This window comes from Varanus komodoensis, unplaced genomic scaffold, assembly GCF_004798865.1.
Source record: "Varanus komodoensis strain SLA01 unplaced genomic scaffold, ASM479886v1 scaffold20_1, whole genome shotgun sequence".
Classification (NCBI taxonomy): domain Eukaryota; kingdom Metazoa; phylum Chordata; class Lepidosauria; order Squamata; family Varanidae; genus Varanus; species Varanus komodoensis.
Window position 1 is genome coordinate 10,020,218 of NW_025335587.1, and position 16,983 is coordinate 10,037,200.

The 16,983-nt window shown below is 38.4% G+C and overlaps 1 protein-coding gene across 1 annotated transcript in view; it reads left to right on the plus strand.

Moving 5' to 3' along the window:
• The window catches only part of PGM1 (phosphoglucomutase 1), a 42,291-nt gene that overhangs the window by 13,831 nt on the left and 11,477 nt on the right, over positions 1-16,983 (plus strand). The window contains exons 2-5 of the mRNA XM_044430259.1: positions 11,280-11,442; positions 12,331-12,477; positions 14,769-14,894; positions 15,418-15,608. Coding sequence (XP_044286194.1) covers positions 11,280-11,442; positions 12,331-12,477; positions 14,769-14,894; positions 15,418-15,608 — 627 coding nt within the window. The remainder of the gene's footprint in view (positions 1-11,279; positions 11,443-12,330; positions 12,478-14,768; positions 14,895-15,417; positions 15,609-16,983) is intronic.

Consider the following 16,983-nt stretch of genomic DNA (forward strand, 5'->3'; position numbering starts at 1 on the left):
AATACAGATGCAAAATAAAATTACCTGGCTCTAATGAGTGAATTTCACATAAACAGTCTGAAATCCTAAGAGTCTTACGGCACTATATCCAAAAGAGGTTGAAAATTAACAGCAGAACTTGGTAACATCAGGTTAACTTTTCCAATTGTTCTATTATCTGACTGTTGGTGTTAGTACACTGTGGCACTAAAGATTTTTCTGGCTATTAAAATAACAGAGGGACAAGTAAACTGTAGGTAATTGAGAAGTCCTGACTTCCATTTTAAGAGTGACCTTTAATTTGCTAGACGCCATAAAATATCTGTAGTGCTACATTACCATACTTCTGACAAGGCTTACCTCTTTGGCATTCTCCTCCTGATGAGGACTCTGTTAACGTAGATGCCAGTGCTGGAAACCATGCAGTCATTTATAAACCTACTTATCTAGCTAAAACCATTCTAGCTTTACACTGGTTTGAAGAACTCAGCCTGTTGGTAGAAAATCCATCATTGCTTCCGACCATCAAGTCTAACCTACAGATCTCTGTACCCATCTCTTGCACCCAAAAAAAAAAAGGCTGTGCAGAGTTCACCATCGTTGAATCCTGTTTGTGGTAAACCAGGAATTGCAGAACAATGCTGCTGTAGTGATCAAAAAGCTTTAAAGACCTCCAGAACACCCATTTTCCTGAGGGATTACAGTGTGGAATTGTATGTATTCTCTCTGACAGTGATCTTCCAGAGCAAGTGCAAGTAAAGTTCTTCAGTTACAGAAACCACATTGAGCTAAAGGTTCAAGGAGCTATTTTAGGGTACAGAACTACTTCACTGAACCTCTAACCAGGAGATCTGCTATTGCCAGTATCAAGGCGGAATTCAAATACATAATCTATATTCATCATTGTTGTAACTTCTTTTTAATGTATTTATACAAAAAAGGATCATGGAAGACAGTCCACTGCCAATACTGACCTTGCCAACAGCACCTTATTATGACCAGAGACCAGGAACTAGTGGATTACGGAAGAAGACATACATTTTTCAGACCAGGCTAAACTACCTGCACAATTTCATCCAGAGTATATTTTTTTCCATAGATCTAAGAGATCGACAAGGATCTACCATGGTGGTTGGAGGAGATGGGAGATATTTTAATAAGCTTGCAATAAAACTCATAGTTCAGATGGCTGCTGCCAATGGGGTTGGTATAACATAACTATGATTAAGCCACTAATATTTAACAGATGTCTGATATGCTCATTCTTAGCATGTTGAAAGTTCTCTGAATTTTGTAATGTGCTAATACACATTTTTGCTACTGGCAAAGATAGTAAGAAACAGATGTCAGGAAAAAGCTGCCTTAGTAGCATTGAAAACTTTTATTATTCTATGTTTTTCTGTAGCTTTGAAAAGAAGTTGAACTTGGGAGGAAATGTTTTCAGGTATAGAAATATTTCACTTCTTGTTTCTTTGTAGTCTGTGGCAAGTGAATGGTTGTATAAAGTTTGGCACTAGATTTAATATTTCCCAATTTTTTTTTTGTTATTTAGAAAATACAAGTGTGCTTGAGGAATGGATTTTGCATTTTTTTTCTATTCTGCTTAGAAAGAGTCAAAGTGCTTTCATTTTCTGTCTGAGGCACTCAGTAGATGAATTGACAAAGCATGTTTTCAGTTTCTCAATGGATATAAATAGCTGTGTCATGAGAATTGCTCGAGTGCTTGAAAACCATGATGTTAGATAGGTTAGAGTAATGCAAAATCTATTTTACATGGGAATCTCCCACTCTAACTGGATTCCATATGTTAGAAATTATTTCTACTGTTGAGTACAGGGTTGTCACATGTATAGGTATTTACATTGTAAAGTTTTAATAGGTATTATTGAAAACAGCATTTGAGCTTCTGGTATGTTGTTTGTGCCATGTGTAAATATTTTTAATACAGAAAAGCCAACTGTATATTCTAACCAGTATAAGGTTCTGTGTTTCTCATATTAAATTTCCGTTGGTAGGTTAAGAATTAGCCAAAGCTGTTCATTTGAGGTCAGAATAATCTGTTGAAGGCAGTGGTCATGTTCAAATGGCAAATTAAATGGTTAATGTGATAAGACAGAACCAGTCCTGGCTTCATATTCCTATGCTTTCTTCAACATAATTACATGAATAAAATTGCAACTGCTTCCAATTAACCACAGTTTAGTATGTTATCCAAATTCTAAACTGTGGTTAATAATGGTTTAATAATTATGGTGCCAAAGCTTGGCACAAAGAAAGTTTCCCTCTTTCCCTTCCCCAGTACATAAGAAAAATGTTTCTCAGATCAATGATTTTTTGGTACAGTTTCTGCTTCAAAGTGCTCCAGCCCATGTTGAGGAGAGGGGAGAGAGGGGAGGCATCAGATATAATAACTGGCTGCCTAATAAGTAAAACTAAATTTTGTGGGTTTTTGAGTATGTTGGTGATACAAGAACATAAGTATAACTCTGCTGGACCATACCAAAGTTTTAGCCTAGTTTAATATCCTGCTTCCCACATTGGTCAGCAACACATCTAGAGGAGGCCACAATTGGGAAATAAGGGCTATGGTCCTTTCCCGCTGTTGTTTCCCAGCTACTGATGTTCAGAGGCATATTGGGAATAATATATAGCCATTGATAGTTTTATTCCATGAATTTGTCACACTGCCTTCGTGCCCACCACTGTATGATAGAGCAGCAGACTTTATAGTGTAAATATATGCTGTGAGAAGTAGCACAAATATAGTCAAGAAAGGCATCTTCTCAAAACTGGTGAAGTTGCCCTTGTTTTATCAGGATATCCAAATGAGTTCCTGGATTAAGACCAAGTTTGGCGAGGTAAATAAGTGGTAGAGATGTGCTTTTTCCTTCCCGTTATAGAACATCTGCTCTAGTATATCTGTGTTGTGTTCGATAGCTAATATCCACAATTAATTTTTAATGAAGATTGAGTGTTCTCTGTATATTTTGATAAGGCTGCTGAAGGGGAATAAAAAGTTGTAGTGATATAGGCCACAATCAAACATGGACTTAAGCCTGCTTAAGCTTGATTAAATCAATAAAGCAATCAGCACTCAAGCATATGGGACAAACAAAATATTATTACACTACATTTATGATCTGTTTTTCCCCCTTGCAAGCAACCCACGGTGGTTAAATCTTTTTCCTCTCCATCTTATAATCACAACGGCTCTGTGAGATAGCCTAGACTGAGAGTGACTAGCCCAAAGTCTTCCAGTGAACTTCATGGCTGATTGGAGACTGGAACCCAGATCTCTTGAGTCCCTTTCCAACATTCTAAACATTATAGTACAGTGGTTCAATGCAAGAATATAAACAGAAATATTTTAAAATAGTAACTTAAAGCTACATAGTGGGCAAGCTTTAATTCTGCCAGAATGTTCTTTAGCAAACATTGAAGTCACTGCCCTGCCCCAACAAAAAAGATTCAAACAGAGAATACAGCAAGAGGCTGCCACTTTATCTCAGAAATCTTGGAAATGGTAACCAAGAATGTAACTTTGCTAGTGTGTGTGTTCATTGACTCATCTGATCTCACTGTGCCTATTCATTGCAAAAGGTACTAGTCAGAAGTTAGCAAGGCTCGCAGCTTTGCTGCCTGAATTTTCTATCCATTTGATTGGATTTTGTATTCATTCTTGTTCTGCATATGAATGATTATTAATTGAATAGCTCTTCATGATTTGTCCTCTGTACTTGAGTTATACCTGCCTTCCTACTTAGGCTATTTCACACATCTGATGAAGTAGTAGCCTCTAGTCAGTATATACTTGCTAATTATGTTAACATACAGAAAAACTCTTGCTTGTTTTGTGCAGCAAACAGAACTATGACTTCCGGAATTTGCACTGGTTTGTGAACATGTGAGAAGAAGTAGTTTGCATTCATGAAACCATAGAGCTCAGGACAGTGGGCTGCATTTTTCTATTCCATATAAAGAAAGGGTCCTTTTCTTCACAGAAGGGCCTTTGATCTAAAGAAGGTTCCCGATAATGGAGGCAGGAAGCAATGTTTGTCCACTTTTCCCTTTTCCTCTAGGCTTCTACATCAAGTTGTACACTCTTATAGAACAGATTTGGGTTTGGCTGCAAGGAAAAGGGAGTTGGTGAAAAACATCTCCCTCCACACACAGGTACAGGAGGGAATAAGGAATGCTCTACTGCAAAATATTTTCATGGGATATTTAAACTATTATTATGCTCTTTCTCTCTCTTCGGTGGTTACATGGGCTCCTAGAGTCTTCTATCTAGATCACTAGTTCGTCTTATACTTGCTTAACTTCACCTGCAACAACTGAAGACTTCTGAACATGCAATATACCCCCTTAATAGAATTTATTTTTAAGTGCTATTTTTCTACCACACCATAAACCAGGCATCTAAACCATATGACCTATAGAACCCAGTGAAACTGGTGGAGATTTGTTGTCAGTTACTTGGTATATAATTGTTACTCTAGTAGCTGAGTAAGTTGAAGACTTATTTCATTCTAAATGTGCATAGGATTACATCCTTAATTTTGGAACACTCCAAAAATGGTTATATTTAGCAAGCCTATGAGGCAACATTTTAGGTGATTAGTATTTAGAGAAGGGTTGCATGTTATTATTTCATTGCAAATATCTCGATAGTTTTCTTTATTAATAGATGCTATTTAAATGCACTTTTATTAAAAGTTTGTACTTCCTGTAAAGTATGTTTTACAACACCTGAGAATTTATTTTTAATGGTCTTCAATTATTGGCAGCTGTGATTAAGACTAGGTATGCCTTCAAGGAAATCTGTGAACATAAACTATGAGATGAACATATTGCTTTTATGGTATGAAGAGGCAGGTAAAGTTACTATTTTAGGAATGATGAACTGACGGATTTCCAAATAAGACCATATGTACTAGAGAAATGATTTATTATCTCTTTACACTGTTTTTGTTGACTCTTATGTGACTACACTGTCACAAATGGCTGGTCAGTTAAGTAATATATATTCCATTTTTACCTGATTGTTTAATTTAAGGAAAATTAATATCCAAGGAGCCCCCTGACTTTGCATGCCTAGATATATTTAGAGTTGTAATTATAGCATGGCTAAAGGACTGTTGAAACCACTTTTAGATTGCTGATGTATAGTTCCGGTTCCTTTCCTGTTGGATAGATACTCTAAAGCAGACAGCAGTACCTTGAATATAGGGAATTTGATCCTTACTATTTAAGGTCCCAAGAGCCAACATTATGGTTGAAAAAGGAAAATGAGAAATGTACTTTGCTATGAATTTTATCAGATAATCCAATATAATTTTAAATGACAAAATGCATAAAGGTCATATCAACAGAGCTATTTTGAACTAGAATCCCAAATAATCTGCTTCCTTTCCTTTACAGGAAATACAACAAATGAAATATGCTTTTCTTAAACGGTGTTCCTTGGCCTACAGAAACCTCTCCTGTTGTTCATGCTTCATTTTATAGAATGCTATCATCTGGATAGTGATTTTTGTCTGCTACAGTATTTCATGCCTTTTGTTTAAGCTTTGCTATTTGACAGATTAGTCATTTTATGATTTCCGTATTGTGTTGTACTAAGAGACATCATTTATTTGGAAATACATATACTAGCTGTTTGGATAACTGAAGGAAACCAGACTACAATATGCTTGTCTCAAGTCCAAGTAGTGACTTGCACCAATTTCCACCCTCTGTTTCTTTCCCTACCTAATTAAGGAGGTTCCTGTTACCTTGCATAGAGTCACAACAAGCTATCACTATACCCCTCACATATTGCTCCTGCATGTAGCTAGCTGAAACAAGGTCACATAGCTCACACCCTAAGAGACAGGAAGCTCTTTTAACCTCTAATAAGAAAGTACCAGAACAACCGACTGAGCAAAAATCAGCCCTAAGTTACTTTGAATGTTGAGCCCAATTTGGGATTAAAGATTCCTAGTTGGCTGACTTTGATGAATTTAATAACATTGCTTAGTGTAAAACCTGGGACTGTCCGTCTAGAAGGACCATATGACTCCCTGCCTGATCATCAAGGAAACATAGACTGATCGTCAAACTAGGGTAGTAAAATACTAGACATTCTTACCATCTATGGTATGTATGCAGTATTTGATACTGGAGCTAGAGACTTGTATCAGCACAAGGACTGCAAGTTAGTGCATAATCTAAAAACTTGCCTACATTTACATAGACACAATAAATGTTTCTGGGCCTCTAAGCCCCTTTTCATTTGGACAGTCTTAGTCATATGATTGGGAACCAAAACCACCTGGCACCAAGATTTCTGACTTTTAAGGAAGGTTGAGGATTTTTAGATTTGAATCTATAGCAGCCTTTCTCTGGAACCAGGGTTAAAACTTGGGGCAGATGGCCCCATGTATGTTTTCCTTTTTCTCTTTTGTACAATTATTGCGCTTTGGTGAGAGGAAGGAAATTGGCTAGGGACTTCTAACAGGTCAGCATTTTATAGGGAGCAGGCAAAATTCTGTGGCATGTGATCTAGGGATTTTTCTTTTAAAATTATACTCTGTTTTCTGTACAAAAATACATAATAAAGGAAGCAAAGAGGAGGAAAATACTGACATGACATCCTTAAACTTAGAGCCACTTGGAGCAAAGCATTAAGTTTGCAGTTCTGATCTGCTAGTTTAGTTTGCCACTGACTGAAAACATAAATCGTAACCTTTCAATTTCCTAGTGGGAAATGAAAAAAAGTGTGATGCCCTTTTTTGCAACCTCACAAATTGGAAATGGCCCAAGGAAAGTCCAAATGTCTGCCTTATATATGTCTGACAAGTAAAAGCAATACAGTGGGGACATAAAGAAGCAATCTGAAATCATAGAATCATAAAATCGTAGAATAGTAGAATGGAAGGGACCATGAAGTCTTATCTGTCCAATCCCCTGCTGTTGCAGGACACCAGTTTACAACTTTCCACTCAGATGGCTGTCCAATTTCTTTTTGAATGTCTCTCGTGTGGAAGAGCCCACCACCTATCTAGGCAGCTGGTTCCACTGTTTTATTGCTCTGACAGTGAGGAAGCTTTTCCTGATATTTTGCCTGAATCTGGGTTGTCACAACTTGAATTGATCACGTCCTACACCAGGGGTCCTCAAACTACAGCCCACAGGCCAGATACGAACCGGCAGGGTCATTTATCTGGCCCACCTCAGAGCTTTCAGACTCATTTGGAGAAGATCTCTGAACGGATCCGAAAGTTCTGAGCCAGCACAGGTGTACTCTGAAACTCTTTCCGTTTCGGAGGCGAGCAGAAAGCCGGCGCATGCACCAAATTGTGATAGCTCCCTTCAACTGCACATGTGCTGGCTCTTTCTGCTAGCCGTGGCTAGCTCCTGCTGCTGTACTGGCCTTGCCAGTGTGAATTATGCATGCACCAGCTCTTCCCCCTATTGCATGCATGCGTCGGCTCTGAATACAGAAGAGAGGAGCGAATATGGAACCAGACATTGACCATCTCATTAGCCAAAAGCAGGCCCATACTTTCCATTGAAATACTAATAAGTTTATGTTGATCAAATTGTTCTTCATTTTAAACATTGTATTGCTTTTTTCTGTTTTTTGCACTACAAATAAGATATGTGCGGTGTGCATAGGAATTTGTTCACATATTTTTGAGACTATAGTCCACTCCCCCAACAGTCTGAGGGAGTGAACTAGCCCCCTGTTTAAAAAGGTTGAGGACTCCTGTCCTACACTCTGGTCAAGAGAAGAGATCTTGACCTTCCTCTTTGTGACAGCCTTTGAGGTACTTATGGAGGGATATCATGTCCCCCCTCTGTCTTCTCTTCTCCAGGCTGAACATGTCCAGTTCTCTCAGTCCCTCCTCATAGGGCAGTGTTTCCAAACCCTGGATCAACTTTGTTGCCCTCCTCTGGACCCTTTCTAATTTACCTGCATCATTCTTAAATCTTGGTGCCCAGAACTGGACATGGTATTCCAGGTGAGGTCTGACTAGTGAGGAATATAGAGGAAGTACTACTTCTTGTGATTTGGAAGTAATACTTTTGCTAATTCATCCCAAAATAGCATTGGCCCTTTTTGCAGCTGCATTGCATAGTTGGCTAAGTTCTGTTGAGCCACACATTTCCCATCTTGTATTGATGCATTTGGTTTCATTTTCCTAGGTGGAGGACTCAATACTTGTCCTTATTGACTTTCATTCTTTTGGTTTCAGCCTAGTGTTCAAGTTTATCAAGATCGCCCTGAATCTTCATTCTGTCTTCTAGGGTATTTGCTCTTCTACCCAGTTTTGTCTTACCTGCAGATTTGATCAGCATTCCTTGTACTTCCTCCTCTAAATCTTTAATTAAGATGTTGAAGAGCACTGGGCCCAGGACTTATCCCTGTGGCACCCCACTAGTTACTTCCCTCCAGTTTGAAAAAGTGCCACTGATAGCACCCTTTTTGTCCAATTTAGCAGCCAATTTTGAATCCACCTAATAGTTTTTCGACCTAGTCCACTTTTTTCTAAATTGCTTGTTAGAATGTCATGGGCCACTATGTTGAAAGCATTGCTAAAGTATAGGTAGATTATGTCCATGGTGTTCCCTCTGTCCATTTTTTGAGGTTACTTAGTTAAAAATGTGATTATGTTAGTCTGACCAGATTTATTTTTGATAATTCCATGTTGGCTTTCATTAATCACTGCATTTTTGCTTACAGACTGATTTTATACAATTTTCTCCCCAGTTTTTCCAGGGATTGATGTCAGATTAACTGGTCTGTAGCTCTGAGGTTCATCTCTTTTCCCTGTTTTGAAGATGGGGCAATGTTAGCTGTTCTCCAGTCATCTGGCATCTGTCCTGTTTTTCAAGATTCATCAAAGATAATGGCAAGTGGTCCTGAATGTTCCTCTGTTAGCTCGTTTTTGACTCCAGGATGGAGTTCCTCAGGTCCTGGAGATTTAAAAGTATTTATTCCATCTAGGTATTCCTTGACCATCTGTCTGTCAATCTTGGGCTGCCATCTGTCACTTTCAGCTTGTGCTTCCTCTTGGTTGTAGATTTTCTTGTGGGAGAAGACTGAGGCGAAGAAGGAATTGAGCACCTCTGCCTTTTCTTTGTCACTCTGCCATCCACTTTAAGTAGCATGGCACCATTCTCTTTCTCATGCCTTTTGTTCTGGATGTAACTGAAGAAGGCTTTCTTGTTGTTCTTAGCATTCTTTGCTATCCTCAGTTCATTTCATGCTTTAGCCTTCCTGATGCTGTCCCTGTATGTCCTTGCTTTTTGTTTATATTCTTCCTTTGTGGTCTGACCCTGCTTCCACTTTTTCTACATGTTCTTTTTTTCTTTCAGGCTGTCACTTAACTTTTTGTGGAGCTGCTACATGGCTTGCTCTGTTATTTACACTTTTTCTTCTTGGTGTTGTTCATAGTTGTGTTTGGAGAATATTCTTTTTCAAGATTTCCCTCTTGGACTCCTTTTCCCTTAAGGGTGTGTTACTGTAGCACTTTGCTTATCATTTTTCTGAGTTCGTTAAAGTTGGCTTTCTTGAAGTCCAATTTTTCTTGAAGTCCAATTTGAAGTCCAATTACCCTTTGTCTCCTTTATAATTGAGAATTCAAGTATTGCACGGTCACTTTCCCCCAAAGTTCCCATGGCTGTTATTTTGTCCACCAGGCCATTCCTGTTAGTATTAAATCAAGGATAGCTGATCCTCTTGTTCCTTCTTCTTTCTTCTGCTGGAGGAAGTTGTTGGCAATCCATGTCAGAAATCTCTTGGAGGGACCGTGCTTGGCAGAATTTGTCTCCCAGAAGATATCAGGGAAATTGAAGTCCCTTATGATGACTAGATCATTCTTCTTGGAAATGCTGGCAAGTTGCTTTTTGCATCCTTGTCCTCTTTCTGATGACAATAACTATGTTTTTCTTAGTTTTCACTCCCTTTAAATTTAGCCAGATACTTTCAATGGAGCTACAAAGTTCCTCTTCTTGTATTTCTGTGCAGATATATGTGTCTCTTACATATAATGTGACTTCACCTCTCTTTTTGTCCCTTTTATTTTTCTTGAACAGAATTAGGGAGTTTCTAATCACTCCAAATAACTTGGCATTTCATATAACTGAATTTCTGATTCTGAATTTTCCAATAGAATATATTTGAAGTGCTTTTTAATAACATTCTCTTCCCATGAGATTAGCTTTTGAGAGCATGAAGACACTTGGGCATAGTCCTGTGGTTGCTAAATGTTCTGTCAGTGGCCAGAGGAAAAGTTTCTTTCTCAGTGTCAACCTTGAAAAGGAGCTACACATTTGGAGTTGGTGCTCCAAAGCTGGAAGGGTCGCCCTCCAGTGCTGCAGTTCACATGGTTCATTCCCTGCTGGCTGTTGCTCCAAAGCTGCAAGTATGACTTCAGAGCAGCAATGAGGGGGCATTCTGGGAGGGTGGGGAAGAGAAGAACAAGGTATGAGGAATCGCAGTGATTCTTCTCCTTGCAAAACACTTAAACAGCCCTCTGAGTTCAGAGGGTTACACATTGGATGGTGCCCTTAGGGCAATGAAGAGTATTTTGAGCATATTGTTGAATGATGCCTAAAATTGGATTCATCTCTAGGTGAATTGTAGGATGATGTGACATCAGTGTCATTTTGAGGTTGATAACAATATACTAATTATGAAAAAATATTAGAAGTTCAAGAAAAGAAATTTCTTGTACTCCAGCAGATAAACATGCATAGGATTGTTATCAAAGATATGCAAAAGTGGCAGTGCCTTTAGTTCCACAATATTTGTAATCAGATGGCCAGTTGCAAAAGTGGATAAAACTCCTGCTCTTTTAATAGCTGCATGCAGAGGTAATTTCAGTGGGTATTGATTGCATGAGATACAAGCACCATTGTGATATAGAGTGAGGGACAGGGATGCCCAGGTGACCTGGGTTCTAGTTCACACTCATCCATGGAGAACACTGAGCCCATCACAGACTCTCAGACCAACCTACCTCCAGGGGATGGGGTGTAGGGTGTTGTGAGGATGAAATTGAGAGGAGAAAGAGAATTATATAAGCTGCCCCGATTTCCATGGAAAGGGGAAAGGCAGGATATAAATATATAAATAAGATTCCCTCTTCCATATCACTATTAAAGGTTCAGGAGACCTGACCTCTTTTGCATCTAGCCAACATAATTTCTAAAAGTCTATGAAAGGGTTGATAGAACCTAGAGTGACATTTTGAATGTCCATATGCTTTATGTCTCTAAGCACTCTTGTGACTTTTCTTTTCTTTTTAAAGATTGGCCGTTTGGTAATTGGACAGAATGGAATTCTTTCTACCCCAGCTGTGTCCTGCATTATTAGAAAAATAAAAGCAATTGGTGGCATAATTTTGACTGCAAGTCACAACCCTGGCGGACCTAATGGAGATTTTGGCATTAAGTTCAATATTTCAAATGGAGGTGAGTAATTCCGATCCTCAACTCCACTCTTCATCTATACACATTTCTCTTGCTATTGGCTAATACACGTATGCTGTCTACTCACTGTTCATTGCTGTTAGTAATATGTTTAACTGAACAATCGACTTACAATTGCCAGAGCATGAAATACACTGGAATGAAATACACAAGTTTACTTCACTTGGGTGGAGTAAAAGAGGAAAGAGGACTGGGAGAGGAGGGTGGTACAAAGGAGGACATAAATGAAATGAGACTGTTCTTATACTGTGTGTGCGCTCTCCCTCTCCCTCTCCCTCTCCCTCTCCCTCTCTCTCTGTGTGTGTGTGTCTTGTTCTCTCTGTCTCTCTCTTGTTCAGACCCTATCCACATTCAGCAGTGGATAGTCCTCTGATAAGGCTGCATTCACTGGTTGTCTACCCAAAAACTTTTTATTTGCATAAACAAGCGAATCTTTAGTTTTTCCATAGCTTGTCATTATATAGTGTGGCCACTTGCAAAAGAAGATGCAGAGTCCCTGCACCCATACTAGCTATGTAGAAGGAGATTTCAGCAGGTGTAGCTTGTCAAGCAAGTGATGCCTGCTGAAATTCTCTTGTGTATATAAAAGTACAGGAGCTGTGTCCTCTTTTGTATCTGGCCACCTAATCCTTAAATTCTTCATGTCCTATAACTAGCAATTTCTTCATGAATTTTACACACACACCTTTGTATCATGGGATTTGTATCATGTTGTTCTGCAGTTATATTGGGAATAGTGCAGATTGTATTTTGTTATGCTTATGAACACCTGTATTACTTCTCCCTTCTTTTAACATGCTTTCATTCCTTTGTCTTTTAAAGCTATCCTGTATCACATGTCCAGTCATTTCAATCTGTTTTTCTTACTAGGGCCTGCTCCTGAAGGTATTACTGACAAAATTTTCCAAATTAGCAAGACGATTGAAGAGTATGCTATATGTCCAGATCTAAATGTAGACCTCAATACAATTGGAAAGCAGCAGTTTGATTTGGAGAACAAGTTTAAACCATTTACAGGCAAGTAAAAGCTGTGTGTTCTCTCTTTCATTAATAAATAACTTACTTGCACTTGCATTTCCATAGAATGACCAGATGCAAAAGAGAAAGGGTTAAAAAGCAGACAGGGTTCCTGTATTCTTTAACAGTTGTGAACTAGAAGAAATTTCAGGAGAAACAATTTGATATTCCATACTGTTAATAGCTGTAAGGAAGATCAAATTGTTCCTCCTGAAATTTCATCTAGTATACAACTGTGAAAAAATACAGGAACCCTGTCTGCTTTTTAATAAATATTATTTCCATGGAGTTTTAAATTATGTGCATCATCCTCCATTTATACCTCACCTTTTTTTCCTCTTGGAAGGAACCCAAGATGGCTTACATAGTCCTCTTCTGCTCCATTTTATCATCACAACAACTCTGTAAGGTGGGTTAAACTGAGAGTGAGTGCCCAGCCCAGAATCGCCTAGTGAGCCTCAAGGCTGGATGGGGACTAGAACCTGGATCTGTTTACAACTCAGAATCAAATTACAGTTAGCTGTAATTGCAAGTGGCTAATTATATTAATGATGTTATAATTATCCAGATAACTTTGCCTGATCTAAGGGAACAATTCTTACTTAGACATTAAAAAGTCTAACAACTCTCAGCATTCTTCAGGCAGCCATGCTGCCTATGCAGTGCTAGGAACCGACTTCTTTTCTTACTTAAACATACACAGGATTGTGCCTTAAATATAGCCTTTCATGTCTATCCATGTCATGCTGGTGGTTTTCTCTGGGAAATGTCATTGGTAGTAAAAGCAATATATTTGTATCAAATTAAATGGAAAGTGTTTGTTTGTTTATTGGCTGTCTCTCTGCCATTATGTATCTGGTTAAGCTTTCAGTATTCCAAAAGTAGTTATACCACACAACTGAGATGCCTGTGGATTATTTCCACTACTTTGCTATTAATTGATGGGATCTGACCTCCATAAATGTCAGCGTTTCTTTGTCCGGCAAATGCTCATTAGGGACACTAAAGACAAAAGTGCCAGTTTAGACACCATGTGTGCCTCCCCAGCTGTTACATTATGACACTTTTGACAAATCTCCTTTCAAAAGTTAAGAGAGCCAGTGGTTAGCGTGATGAACAGGAACGCAGGAGATCTAGATTCTAGTCCAGCTTGGCAGCTGACTGGAAGAGTCACTCACTCTTAGCCTTATGTGACTTACAGGGTTGGTGTTGCAAGGATAAAATGGAGTAGAGAAGAAATATGTAAGCCTTGGGTTTCTAACAAAAGGCATATACAGTGGTACCTTGGCTCACGAACTTAATTCGTTCCATGACTCTGATCATGACCCAAATTGGTTGTGACCCATCAAATTTCCCTATAAGGTTCAGTGTAAATAAGGTTAATCCATTCTGTAACCATTTTCTTAATCACAAAAATTTGAAAGTGACAAAGAACAGCAAAGATTGTGGCCATCTCTGCCCTCCTTAAGCATGACCATGATCACGCCTGTCTTCCCTGCACGAGCGCGACCTTGATCATCATCTGATGTGGAGTTCACGACCTGAGGCAAAATTTTTCTGAAATTTCTGTTCACAACCCAATTTGGTTGTGAACTGAGGTGTTCATGAGCTGAGGTACCACTGTAAATGTAATATAAATATATGTCTATATGCCTATCACATCTTATAGCACATACCCCTTCAACAGTTTGCTATTTTGTGATGTTATTTTATACAGATGATGTAAAATTATTGAAGTCATTGTTACTACCTTCAAGGATTTTCTCCTTATATTTGGCAATGCTGCAGAGTATTGTTTTAAATCCATATTTCATTTATTTTCTTTACCTCAAACTTTTCTTTGTCGTGTTTCCACATTTTTTCATCCCATTGCTTTCATAATTAATACCCTGTATATGTTGGATGTGAGGCCTTAGACTAGGGAATTGGTTACAAACATCAATTGTTCAAATGTCATTAGTGGGGTGTTTCCGCAATATAAGGTTAGGCTAAACTGGAATAGTGGGTGAAACCAGTTTAGCTTTATGTATTCTGCTTGGTCCTTCAGTTGTAGTCCTATTTATGAGCGACTCCCACAGTAAAATCTATTAAGAAGGTTTCCATGAACTGAATTAGCACCATTTGCCTTTGTCAATGTAGTAAGAATTGAATAAGAGTAGACAAATACAGTAACAGTGTGTGTTGCCATTTTCTCCATATCTTAAGTGTTAGATGCAAGAATAAGCACCTAGTAATACCGTCTTCTAAATAATTTTATCTGGTTGTTCATGTTACATGATTTTGTTTTTCAGTTGAAATTGTGGACTCTGTAGAAGCTTATGCCAACATGTTGAGGAATATTTTTGATTTTAGTGCACTAAAAGAACTACTCTCGGGTCAAAACCATCTAAAGATTCGGATAGATGCTATGCATGGAGGTAGGCAATAGAACAAGTACAGCTATTGTACCTTGATGAAGAAAAAGACTGCAGTCCTATTTTTAAATTTTACCTTGGAATAAATTTCATTGAACTTGGTGGGAGTTACTTTGGCAATCCCATACACATCTACTCCATTGTCCATTTTTTATTGCCAGCCTTCATCACTAACAGAGTCAAAGTGACAGTGGAGTTAACAGTATATCTTCATTTACTCTCACCTTGTGTTAGAATATTCTTATGCTCTCAGTTGTCTTTCTTTTTTCCCCACTAATGTGAGGTGCAGTTCTCTTGAACATCATGTTCCAAAACAACTTCAGCACATATTACATTTTGATGTGCTTGTGGGAGATATATAAATAATTAGTGAATTTCTACCAAAAAATCCTCTAACATATACCACTGATATAACCATGTACATTCCTAAATAACCAAACTTTACGGAAACATTTTTAAAGGAATATGATTATTTTTAAGTGTTTTAAGTAATTGGTTTGTATCTGTCCCTGCATTGCCGAATCAGTTGTTGGCCCTTATGTAAAAAAGATCCTCTGTGAAGAACTTGGAGCACCAGCAAATTCTGCTGTGAACTGTGTACCTCTTGAGGACTTTGGTGGCCATCATCCTGATCCAAACTTAACCTATGCCGCTGATCTAGTCCAGACCATGAAAACTGGAGAATATGATTTTGGAGCTGCCTTTGATGGTGATGGGGTAAGTAAAGTCTTTTTTCTCCTGAGAGTGCATGCCACTCAAAATCATTTGTCACCCAAAATCAGTCAAAGCATTTTGGTTGGACTATACCTGTCCATTGTAGAAACAAATAGAACTCATTCTGAAATCCCTAGGCTCCTGTGTAGTAAGGAAAACTTGTTCACTGCTGAATGTCTCTTTAGAAAACTGTTTTAACCTATAGGGCAATGGTGACGAACCTATGGCATGCATGCTGCAGCGGGCACACAGAGCCCTCTCTGTTGGCAGGCGAGCCAAGTCGCCCCAGCATTGCCCCAGCAGCCAAGCACCAGATAACAGCGCACACGGGCCATACGCATGCTCGGAAAAGAGTAGCAGCACCAGGCGATGATGTCACACGTTGCAACTCATTAGCCGTGATTCATCCGAGCTTTCACATGACTGATCAGTGCGCTGCCAAGGATAGCTTGGACTGGCTGTGAGTTTTAATACATTTGGGTTTTTTAACACAAGATTTTAGCGTTGAGTTTTCTTATGAAGAATTGAAATTTAATATCTAAGATTTAGCAAAGAGATGTTCTAATTAAGAGACTGAGATTCTTTTAATGTTGTGCTGCCCCTCTGGCATATTTGAATCTGCAGCATCATATTTAGTAGTTTGTGAAGAATTTATGAAAACAAGAGCAAGGATACATATATTTGCTTGTACTGGCTATGATTTTAGCAGAAGCCCGCACAAGGTAGGAAATGCACTCAGATGCCTTTTTCAGAGCAGGCAAAAGCATGCCAAATGCAAACTTTTACCTTTCAATAAAAAGCTGTTGTATCATTGAAAGCTCTGTCATTGTATTTTTCTTTTAAGACAAAAGATGTTAATGTATGAGTTGTTTTTTCTAAACTTAAAACCTCAGTATTCAGGTTTTATTGCAGTGCTGGCAATTTGCGATAAATAAGTGGGTTTGGGTTGCAGTTTGGGCACTCGGTCTCTAAAAGGTTACCATCAGTGTTTATAGGGTCACAATTTATATATTTTATGAGCGAATAGGGATAAGAAATGACCAAGAAGTTATAAAACATGGTATGTTTTCCTTTATTAACTTCATTTATTCAATAAACATTTTATTGTTTTAATTCTACATTGTAAGCCATCTCGAGATGCCGAGGCATGTGGTAATGGCATATAAAGGTTTTAAATAAATAAATAAATTCATCTAAGGGCTAGGTACTTTGTGTCTGGATTTTACACTGCTGGCAACAAAACTTTCATGGGAGATTTCCTGAGAGCTGGGCAGCACAGTTGTTCATCTTTCCCACTTCCATTAATGTGTGCAATTAATTGAAAAAATTGCATTATAGTTAGCTATGTTGGTTATAAAGGCTTTCAAAACATCTACTA